This window comes from Phaseolus vulgaris, chromosome 9 (genome assembly GCF_051622355.1).
Source record: "Phaseolus vulgaris cultivar YP4 chromosome 9, ASM5162235v1, whole genome shotgun sequence".
NCBI lineage: Eukaryota > Viridiplantae > Streptophyta > Magnoliopsida > Fabales > Fabaceae > Phaseolus > Phaseolus vulgaris.
In genome coordinates this window covers 25128769-25141334 of record NC_143506.1, presented here as the reverse complement: position 1 = coordinate 25141334, position 12566 = coordinate 25128769, and the positions used below count along the sequence as shown (strand labels likewise).

The 12566-nt window shown below is 28.5% G+C and overlaps 1 protein-coding gene across 1 annotated transcript; it reads right to left on the bottom strand.

Annotated features, from left to right (window-relative positions):
• Positions 1 to 1522: 1522 nt before the first annotated feature.
• Positions 1523 to 5184, bottom strand: LOC137820136 (kinase with adenine nucleotide alpha hydrolases-like domain-containing protein). The gene is made up of 10 exons (XM_068623982.1): positions 4723 to 5184; positions 4561 to 4643; positions 4227 to 4470; positions 3488 to 4072; positions 3143 to 3391; positions 2891 to 3054; positions 2700 to 2776; positions 2469 to 2616; positions 2168 to 2317; positions 1523 to 2076 (listed from the first exon to the last, which is right to left on the bottom strand). Exons 1-10 carry the CDS (start codon positions 4874 to 4876, stop codon positions 1837 to 1839), a joined length of 2094 nt encoding a protein of 697 aa, XP_068480083.1. The 5' UTR covers positions 4877 to 5184; the 3' UTR covers positions 1523 to 1836.
• Between the last annotated feature and the right edge of the window lie 7382 nt (positions 5185 to 12566).

Below are 12566 nucleotides of genomic sequence, written 5' to 3'. Positions count from 1 at the left end.
CATATACAAATTTATTGTTATATTTATTTATATATTTTAAAAGTCTTTTATACAAATTGATTTAGATTGTATAAAAATACATAACCATGTAAATATTTTGAAAGATATTTTATAATAAAAAAATATTATATATAGAGTAAATTGTACAACGTATTTATTTATAAAGAAAAAAATATATAAAATAAAGTATGAAATATCATAATATATGATAACTATGACATAAAAATTAAAAATAAAAATAAAAAGTATTATTATATATATTATTGCAAAAATGACAAAACAAAAAAATGTCAAAAAGAAAAAACACCACCATCCCAGGTGATTTTTCTCTCAGATATTTGCATATGAGGTGAATAAGAGAAATCATTGTTAATACAGATTCATTTTCCTCCTTTCCTGCACATCCCTTAATCCAAATTATAGATATGTATTCACATTTTTTCTCTTGGATAGGACATCCTTAAAGCAAACAAAGTATAAGTGTTGAGTTGAGTGTTAAAAATATTTTGAGAGATAGTATTTATATGCCTTTGAATTTATAAAATATGTTAATAACTTTGATTTTCAAATATTAAGTTGACGACTTGAATAAGAATGCAAATCAAATATTTTTTTAAATTATCGAGATAAACTGCAGTTTTGGTTAATTCCCACTATGGAATGGATATTAAGTGCTTGCCTATTACCTAGAAGTGTTTGTTGAGAAGTCCACTATAACACAAATTTTCTTCGTTTCTATTTCAAATAAGCAAAGAATTATGATTATCATAATTCGTTATTTCTTTTGTAGTATGTTAAGGAAAGTTGTCATTATGTTATATAACATAATCATAATAATCGATTATGTTATATAAATAATAATCATAATAATATCAATAAAAAAAAGTAGTAATAATAGAAATATTAAATGAAAAATAATAATAAAAAAAATATGAAAAATTGCAGTAACAATATTAATAATAAAATAAATAATAATAGTAATAAAAATAAATTCATGTAATGATAATAAAATTAGAATTTAATATTTAATGATTTTTAATAATAAAAATAATTCAAATTATATGAATTAAATCATTTACAATTTTTTATAATTTTTATTTTATTTTCTGAGTGTTGTTAACCTTTTTAAATTCTTGAATTAACTTTTCAGTTATCTCATTAATTCCTTTTGTTTCATATTTTATTTTATTCATCTTAATTCGGTAACCTTATTTAAACTTTGATTTGATTCATTTTATTAAAGATGATTGTTACCTTTTAGCACATGATTAAGCCGATACTTACGTCTATTTTTTATTAGCCGAAACATACCTCACTATGCATCGCCCCATACATATATACATACTCCCTTTATATTTGATTCTATAAGAATTGCATCTAAATCCAGTGAAAGTGGCCTTATACTCTCAAATTTTAATGCTCAGTTTATTCACAATTTCACACTACAAGAAGAAAACATGGAAATAGTTATTACAGTTAAAAAAAAAAGATAAAAGAAACAAGCAGTGGCACCAGGCCACTATGAAGCAAGACAACGATCTCTCATTGTGAAATATGTAATTTACATCTTTTCTATAGAAGTTTACAGAATTAGCCCGTTAGAATTTGCTCCCAAAAGCTCGCCAAGATGTGTTCTACTGCTAAAAGCTTTTCGGAATACAGATTGAGACGTACGTAGCTACAAAGTCAAGGAGGGGGGACAGAACTTTTTGCTGTTGGACCTCTCTTCCAAGACCCAATCTGTGATACCGCAGAACTTAAAATCTAAACCTAAGATAGACGAACATAATATATGAAACAAACATTTGATTCCAATATGGTATCGAAATGAACTTGTCAGTCAAAACTTGAACAGCGACTCCATCTTCCCTGCAAATAGTCCTCCAAAGATACACTCTGCTCAGTGCTACTGATAGAAACCGCATCATCCTCCAGGTCCATCAAAGCAAGGTTCAGGTGGGACTGTATGTTAGTTGGAACTGGTTCCTCGTCAAAACCATCAAGTTCCTGTGGTGCATTAGCTTCTTGTTCTGCCCATCTTGTCACCTCTTCATCACCACGCAGAAGTTTCAATATCTGCATCATTGGAAAATAAAATGGCTGCTATTCAGAAGGAAGTAAACGGAAGAATGGAATGGAGCATCTTTGCACAGGCAAAAAGACTTACAAGGCTGATTTGAGGCCGCAGTCTAGGTACCCGTCTAATGCAGAGACTAGCGGCCAAAACCATTCTCTTCATCTGGCAATCATCGTATTCAATGCCTAGGTTTGGATCAAGCAACTGGGTAACCTTCCCACCTTTAAGGATTGGTGTTGCCTGGATATTGTCATTAATCTCATTTGAGTCAAGTCATAGCATATAGTACACGCAGGAAGTCTTGTTCATATATTGGTCCACATTCATTCATTTACGTACGGTGTTGTAACAATCTTACATGCTGAATTTATAGCTGAGAAGGAAAACTTACCCACATAACAAGGCTCTCCTGTCCCTTTGGACATTCATTGTTAATGGGCTTCCTATTTGATAGAAGCTCAAGGAGTACAACACCAAAAGCATATACATCAATTTTATCAGTCACTCTACCGTGCATAAAATACTCAGGTGCGAGGTATCTGCCAGATAAAACTTGATCAGAACAGCACATCAAAAGAAACGGTAAACAATCCAAAGAAGGAACAGGAGGGATGATACTGACCCAAAAGTTCCAGCTACATCGGTACAAGTAATATGGGAAGAAGATGAACCCCAACTAGCCAGTCCAAAATCTGAAAGCTGAAGGGAAAACACATAGATTTAAGGACAGGTATAACTGAAATCAAGTGGAAGATGTTTCAAAGGGCAACAATGTCATCACCTAACTGAAGGGAAGAAAATGTGTTACAATACCTTAGGCTCAAAATCATCTGAAAGAAGGATATTAGAAGATTTCACATCCCTGTGGATAACAGCCTTAGCACAGCCATTATGCAGATAATCCAGTGCCTCAGCTACACCCACAGCCACCTTGTACCTTTCTTGCCAACCAAATGCACTACAGTCCGCCTTGTTGCCTTTATCAGAAAGTACAAGAAAGAATGACAAATTAGAGAATGAAAGATTTATGCAATCCTTAGAAAACAAAGCCAAATAAATATCTACCGTGAAGGTTTTCTTCTAGGCTTCCCCTTGACAAAAAATCGTAAACTAGTAGCAAATGGTCGCCCTCTAAGCAAAAGCCAGATATAGATATTATGTTCTTGTGGCGCAAAGTTGTAATGATCTCAATTTCCTGAACAAACTCCTTTATCACGTTTTCAGATGGCTTCAAAATTTTCACCGCCAATTCCTTGCCATCTGGAAGACATCCTCTGTAAACATAACTACAACCACCTTTGCCAACCAAATTCTCTGAAACAATTGAGAAAAAAACCTATCAGAAAAAACCACAAAGCAAGCAACCAAGACAAAAACAGAAAAGAGTAAGTTGAAGCAGTAAAAGCTAACCTGGTGCGAAGTTGGAGGTTGCAGATACAAGCTCCTGCAAACTATGTAATGTGCAAGAAGATGAGTACTTTTCTTGTAATATCAACAATTCATCAGGTAGGTTACCCGACTTATAGCTAATGGAGGGAAGGGTAACAATAGTAGCAGATCCATATGGTACAATGGCACCACTCACCCCATCGAGAGGGGAATCATCAATCTGCTCAATACTAATTTGCTTATGATCCGGATGGACTACAGCTGAAGAATGAAAATTCGGCTGCCGCAAAGCCCTTTGGAAAATATATGTATTTTTCGTGGAAGATTTTGGGGAATGCTTCTTGTGATGAAACACATTGCGAAGCAGTGACCAGCCAGGTTTATGCTTCGTGTTATCCACCACAACGGAAAAACAAGAACCATCATCAAGCTTCTTAAACGGAACCAAAGCAAGCGAATCACCCTTCTCAACATCATCACACAACCCTCGCTCAAACACAGTCCCAGAAATCTCTTGCAATGCACAACTTCCACAACTCTTTATGTCCTTGTTTGAATAAACCACCAACGCCTTTGGCGACAAACTTGACCCTTCGGGTGATTTTTCTGCAATGAAAGTAAAACTCTATCATTCTCGTTTATTTGTCTGACCTAACTACAATAAGTAAAACACATTTCACAGACAAAGCACATATCATCATACAACAACGCACCAAATAAAACAAGATAAACGTAGAAAATACGGAAAATAAATCAGAACCTCGATCACCACAATTTCCATTTGCTTCTCTCCGGAAAGCAATTTTGCCATTATCTACAGAGAAGACAGAGATACACTTCGGCAATTTCTTCGCACAGTACTTCGCAACCCACGCGGAAGAACGAATAGTGTGATGAGACTTAGAAGTTCCCAAAATCACGGTGGAAACTCCAAACGTCTTGGCCTCTTGCACCAGAACCTTCCGAACCGAGTCACCGCGACACACTTTAAGCCTCAGACCAACCTGAGACGACACAAAAGCCGTTTGAGAGTTTCGAAACGGAGTACATTTATTTCACTAGACCGAAACGGAAAAAGTAACGGCGAAACGAACCTGTTTTAGGTTGCAGAAGCCTTCATAAACGGCGAGAACGGAGTCGAAAGTTTTCACGAGAGATAACAGCGATGCCGTTCCCTCTGCAACAACAAAAATCACGATTCAGATTAAGAACGAAAATAGCGTTAGAGATAGAGAGAGAGATGGAGAGAGAGAAACCAGTGATTGAGTCGAGGACGTGAAGCGCAATGACGAGGTCACCGGACTCAGCCACCTTGACGAGCGCCCACGTCAGCAATTCGCGGCTGCAAGGATCTAATTTTACCCCGACGAGTACCTTCCGGCCATCGGCTCCGTCGCCGATTAACTTCATCGGAAGAGTGGCTCTGTTATTCTTATTCTCCTCGCGCTTTCTCTCTCTTTCTCTGTCTTTCTCTCTTCCTTTTCCTTTTCTCTCTCTCTCTCTCTCTTTCGTGTTGGTTGCTTTATCTTGGGAATGGCGAGAGAGAACGAATCGTGCTCGAGGACCGTGGTGTCGAACTGTCTTAGGGGAATGTTACCCTGCTTCTCGGGCCAGCAAGCCATTTCAGATTCGTTGTAGACCGTTGATTGTGCCGACCGTGAGAGCGCTGAATCTCGTCTCAATCTCATCATTTATCGATCAGAGGACCTTGATGACGTGGCGAATGCTGAATCGTCGAGGTGCTTATAGTGTGTGGCAAGACGCATGCAGGTACTGTGCGCTGTACTGCAGAGTCCACTCTTGACAAAGACAGCTTTGTGTTTTCAGAACACAAGTTGATTCCTTCTTCACAGTAAAATTCAGACTCCATTTTGTGTTCTTATAACATTTTATGATTTAATTGAAGTAAATGTTTTTCCCCTTTTATTCCATTCTAATATTTTTTAGATACATTTTTTTTCTCAATTAATCACCTACTGCAAAAAAAAGTTCACAAAATCACTTTATTATTATTTACTAAAAGCAAACGTGCCAGAATTCGGTGCCGAACCGAGTTATGAGCTTGATTTTGGTTACTTTTCCCTGAAATTCGTTGGATAAGATAAAATCTATAATAATTGAAATAAAATAAATTGCAGTAAAATTTCGTTGTGCTGGGAATTCAATGCAGCTCAAACTAAACATGAGTAATGTATTATGTGCCTTGACTTCACGTACAACCAAAATTTACTTATTTGTTATCTGTAATTTATGTTGCTCTTGATGCTTAGTTTATAACTAAAACTTCTTCTTTAGATTTACTAACAGTAATTATATAATTTATTTAAAACAATATATTAAACAAATATAGCAAAAGATTATTTGAAATTAGATATTTTAATCAATTTAAAAAAATTATAATCTACTCTTTAATAACCTTAATTTTATTAGAATAACATCATTCAAGTGTTATTAAATGGTATTTTATAAATTTTTGGGGTGAAAAGTGTGTTTAAATCGTCTTTATTTTTATGTTAAATATCAGAATATATTATTCTCTTAATTCTATAAGATGATTTTCAATGATAAAATTGTCACACTTTTGAACTCTAAAAAACAATACATAATTAACGATATTATCTTAATGAATTTAACATCGAGATAGCTTTTATTATATAATAATTTATATAATTTATAAGAACATTAGAAAGGAAATAAATAAAAAAATCCAAATTCTAAATTAACAATAAAACCAAAATATACTCTTTCCTCCGTACATGATGATGTTTGATCACTTATGTAATTTTGAGTTGGATACGCATTCAATTCAATGTAAAATTTCAATGGCAACCAAACGTGTTTTTTAGCGTACTAAAAGGTCCAAAGAAGTAGCATGAAAATAATCGCATGAAAATTCACCAAATCTATCATCAAATAATCAATGTAAATTTACTTTATGACTACTTTAGGTGAAGTATTTAAAATCGTAATTTCCTTCTTTATCTATTTTCTTTTCCTTCTTGAAAAAAAAAACTAATTATCACCCTTTTAATAAAAAACAATATATACCATGATAATGTTAAATGTTTCACATTTCATTTAAATTATTTTAGTTACATTTTTATTTAGCCGCAAACCATTAAACATATTAAATATTAAAATTATGAATTTCTATAATAATTATTTCAAAAAAATTATCTTAAAAGAGGATTTTTTTTATCATAGTTAATATTCTAAAAATTTTGCACTGGCATGTCAATGAAATTCTTTACAAAAATTATCCTGGGTATTGTCGTATAAAAATAATAGTTGGAAATAAATGGTGAGAAAATGTTGTGTCAAATATGAAATATTTTAAAAATATATGGCAACAGTTCAATAACGGCGTTGAATTAAAATTAGGGAGTGTTTGGTTGTCTCAATCTAAGAACAATTCAAAAGATGGAACATTGAAGCTCTATAGATGTTACAATTAAGTGACAAATAATAATTTAGAGGTCAAATCATTTCAATTTAATGAGGGGTCCAGTTTTATTTAGAATTATTATTATGCTTTCTTTGCCATTCATGCACATCATGAAATGTAAAATGGTGAAACAATGTTTTTTTTTTATGGTGTATTGTTTTGTGCCCATTAAAAATATAAAATTACAGGTTACTAATAATATGGGTTATTTATTAACAGATGAATAATTAACTATTACTTATCTATCTAATGTTTTCACACTTAAACATAAAAGAAATAATCTAGTGATTACAATATTAATAAACTTTAACTAATTTAATTTTATTGTTTTTATTAAAATCACCTTTAAATCATAGATATGACAAAGATAGTATAATAAAACTCTAGTAAAAAGTGATATCCAACTCTTATAAAAAAAAGTGATATTCTTGATGTCAAGTAGCATTATTTAATAAGAAAATATAAAACTATATTTACTCTTGGATTTTTATTTTAAATTTTACCTTAATTATATGATTGGTATAGATATAATTCATATAACAAATAATTTATTTATAATAGTTCACAATTGATATAGAAGATGATATTATCCTTGGATTTATTTCTATCTTTAAAGTGATAAATAATAAATTATTCATCATCAAGTATATGTAAATAACATTATTTTTATGATGAATTTTATAAAGAAATTTAGATATTTTTTTCTTGTAGATTTTAATTTTTATAATTTTAGATAGATCTGTAAACTCTACATGGATTAAAGCAGGCAAGGAAACAATTTAATTTTAAATTATCTTAGACTGTAATACAACTTAATTATGTTCAAAGTACATGTGATATTTTTTATTTATTTACTCACACAATCATTATTTCAAAATTTTAATATTATTTTAAGAATTTAAATTTAACTCAACCTTACAAAATCAGCTTATAAAACGAGATTCATACATACTTATATACTATGAATTGACCTTATTTTTTAGTATCTATATAATTTTGTTTACAAACATATTTTTATATTATTTTTTGTGAGCAAAATGATGTACAAAAGTTTAAAATGTTTTGTTATAACATTATTACCACCTTCACATTTTGGTTTAGATGGAATAATGATGCTTTCATTTATTCAAGTTGTAGTACAATTTTTATGTAGAGCTTAAAAAAAACATATTAGTAATGATAATTTTAACATGGTAGTGTCTACAAAATTGTCACATTTCTCATTTTTGTCTGTTATCTTTTCTCATCCTCTTCCCAAAATTTAACTCACTAAAAAAATTAACCCAAACACATTATCAAAACTATTTTTTCTCTAAAAATGCAGTGCCTCTAAGATTGAGTCCCTATTATTGATATTATAATCCTCTCAAAATTAGGACTCTCGAAATCTTTATCATTTTCTTACCTTTTAAGTCATTATTTTTCTTCCCACCATTTTTGTGTGTACCTTGTGCCTCACCTATGGTTATGGAATGGAATGTTTCCAAGAACCTTTTGCTTTTTACAAGGCTTCATACCAAAATTTAGACGACTCGAATCTAAGAACATGATCATAGGTAAAAAGGAAATATATTTTGTATTCATATTGTATTTCTTTTTACGAAGATCATTTTAATTTCAATTATCAAATTAATTATTTCTTCTAAATTTTTTTAATGATTGACTTTTGTTTGTTTTGTAATATTTGTTCAACGGTTTTTATGAAGTTGATTGAAATAAAATATATATTTTATTTATTCCAAACACTATATATTAGAAGTGATGATCCGTAATCAAAAGATGATCTAGTGAAAGGAAACAATATTTATTACACATATATTAGCATTTTAGATAATGTTATTTCATGTAATTAGTTTAGTAGTTTTGGAATATAATAGTTAATTTTTATAGATATCTTCATAGAAGTACTTTTGAATACTTTTTCATATTTTAAAAAGTAATGAAAATTGTTGGTTAATTATTCTTAGAGTTAAATTTTCTTTGCTTGTATATACTTTTTTATTATATTTTGTAAAATTGTAAAAATTAAGATCTTAATTAAGTTATAAGATTAGAAATCAGTTGTTTAATTAAGATATCGTATTTTTGTATTTTTTTTAATAACATTTTTTTCATAGGACAAATGATTGTGTTAATTGAGGTGTCAGCTGAGATCTTAAATTGCATGATGCTTAATATAAAAGTTTTTATTAAAAAAAATTAATACAAATTTTCAGTTCCAACAGTTAAAAAATAACGTATTATCTTTTAAAATTTATCATAATAATATCAATTGGAAACATGATATGAAATAAGAATAATGACATCTTGATGTACCATTAAATCGATACTAATTAAAAATTTAAATTGTTATTTTATATAATATAGTAAATGATACGTGGTGCAGTAGATCTAGTAAAACATCACTTTAAACTCTACAAGCATAAGATCTATAGTGGTAGAAGGAATCATGATACACGTATATAATAATTGTTTTAAGTAACATTATATGTAACAAAAGTTGTCATTAATGGGTTTTTTTTAGTGAGAGATGGAAAAATCATCTCAAATCATAATTTAATTAGATCATGCTCAACATCACGTGAAATAAAATAATAAACTAAAACATGAAATAAATATTAAATCTAGATAACACATAATAATGAAAGGATGAAAGACTTTTGATAATACCACTCCAAAAATATTTTAAGATAGTGATTTTTAAAATTCATAGAGAACAATTTTATAATTATAGTTTTTATTTATAAACGCCGATCACAACCATAGTCTATAACATAATTATAGCCTACGATTATTAACATAATCGTTGTCTATATCATAAGTAAAATAAAAATATAATTTTTTTAAATTAAGATATAGGTGATGTTTATGAACAAAATCATCGTTTATATGATCATGTTAATTTTAAAATTGTCACTGCATTTTATTAGATGACATTCCTACTTGAATAGATGTTTATAAATATTGCAAAACACTCTTTTTATACTAATGTAATTAATAATAACAATAGAATAAAAAAAAAAGAGAAAATATTTAGAAGGAAAATAAATGAGAAAATTTAGTGAAACAAAATTATAGGAAAGAAATAAGAGTGAATATGTATTTTTGTACTCTAATAACAAATATTCTACATTAAATATCTTAATAATTAATATAAATAAATAAATATTACACTGATTTATTGTATAACTGATATAATATATAATTTAATATTTATAAAATTGGTTATTTGTATTTTTACCCATCTTTTATAAATCAAGTCATATTAATTAATAATATAAATTTTCATAAAGTGAGATTTTACTTTATCAAGAATAGTTATTTTTATTAAAAAATTATTGTGCTTGTTTCCAAAAGTGATAAAATATATATATTTTTAAATGATTAAATAAATATAAACTATAATTTATTGTCATCAAAATATATAAAATACCCTATAAATATAATCCATACTCATAAAAAGAATGAAGACTATAAGTAGGTTAACTCTAAAAAAATGTCTATATTTCAAGAATGGTCTTTATCTTGATGCCACATGCATACTATATTGAGCAAAAAACAAAAAGTTAGAGTTGATTTAATTTGATTATTATTATGGTGCAAAATGGTGGTGCGAATGTCACTTTCACTCATTAACTTGGGAGTGACTCCATAATAAATATTGGGATATAGTTATAATGCATAAGATCTTAGTTATTATCATTTCATTTCCATAGTATCACTTGTTGTCTGCCACGTGTCCTCACAGAGTCTTTTTGCTCCCCAAAGCACAGGAGTTATACAATTTTGAATTGTCATGTATTTATGCTAAGATATTTTGCATGAGCCATGATTTGTGGATCACTTCTTTCACCATTAAATGCAGGATTATTCATTCAATGGAAAACCACACTCTTATAGTTGTACATTACACCAAAATTACAATTTAATCCATTAGTAATTCTTAAATTTAGGCACCTCCAAGATTTTTCTTCTCAATACACTTTAACAAAATCATCAAATAAAAATCAATTTTAAAGAAAAAAATAATTAACTTTTATAGTGACTAAATTATAGACCATTTTAAAAATTAAAAAAAATAGTTTTTAAATTAATTTTTATTATTTTTAAGTAATTTTTAAGCTGGTATCTAATTAGCTACCAAGATTTTAACTACCAATTATTTAGACTCTAAATGTAGTTGCAAAAACCTTGATAGCTAATTAGATACTAATTTAAAAACCATTTAACAATAATATAAACTAATTTAGAAACTACAATTTTTTTAGTCACTATAACAATTAACTATTTTTAGTCTCTAAAATTAGTTTCTATTTTATAATTTTCTTGTAGTGAGGTGTTGGGAAATTAATTCTCCACAAAACATGTGAAAAGTTATTTTTATTTTAGTATAAATATATCTAACCTTATAAAATGAGATTTATGATAATGATATGATAGCGATTAATTAAAATCGAATAAAGTCTTTTAAATTTAATTCAATTTTATAAAATTAATTAGGTTTAGATCTACTTGTATATTTGAGATTTTTTTATGTAATTGTTTCTTATCTATAATTGTTATGTTTTTTTAAAAAAATGTTGTTAATTAGTTATTTTAAAATTAAGATAGCATGAGTTGTTCTTTTATAAATCTATCTTTGTTTTCATCAAATTTTTAATTAATTTGAATAGAAGGATTATAAAAGAAAGTGTTGAAGATGATAGCTGCCACCAATTTTTTTTTGATGGAAGGGACCCATTTTATAGTAGCCGTTCCAAAAGTAAACGAACGACAATGAAGTGTGGGGAAAACTAGATATTGCTTACGAAGTCAGAGATACCTTCAAAATCAAAAAGTTTTATTCTTTACCCCACTTCAGCTATAATCTTTCAGTATTAATGCAAATTTAACCATTGTTGTGATTTACTAGTACCTCACAATTAATTTTTTATCATCAAAATTTAAAAGCATGTCCCAACAATAAAGTTATGGACACAAAATCCCTTAAAGATATATAAGAGTATAACTTTTAATCTCTTCCTTTGAAATCATCATCATCATTCTTTTTTTTTAATTATAATGTTATGCCTTTTACCATGAGAGTATGTTAATGTTCATCTAAATGTAATAATGAAAAACCGATATATATATATATATATATATAATTAATATTTAATTTATCTTTAAAAAGTTAAATAATTTAATTGTCTTTATTAAGAATTTTGGCTTTAATAGTCCTTTAAGTTACTTTTTATTCTCATTTAAGTATATTCTCATATGATTTATTGATTAATTTACTTTTTTTTCTTCCCTAACAACAAGTTGACAAGTTAAAAGAAATTGAAAAGAAAAAATGTGAGTTAATCTACAAATTAAAGACAATGACACAAAAACAATAATCACCTTATCCTGTAGAAATAAAATAAAAATTGAATATTCACTAAAACAATTTTTTAGTAAATACCCAATTAAAAATACTAACATACCAAAAATATGTTATCAATTATGTTCATATATATATATATATATATAAGTTTTCTGACTTAGTTCTATTATTGTACATTAGTTATTTGGTTTACGTATTTTTAATTTGATATCCAAACCTATAAATCAATAATAATTTAAGAATTAACGGTGACAAAGACTAGACCAGTGATGTTTACACACATAAAA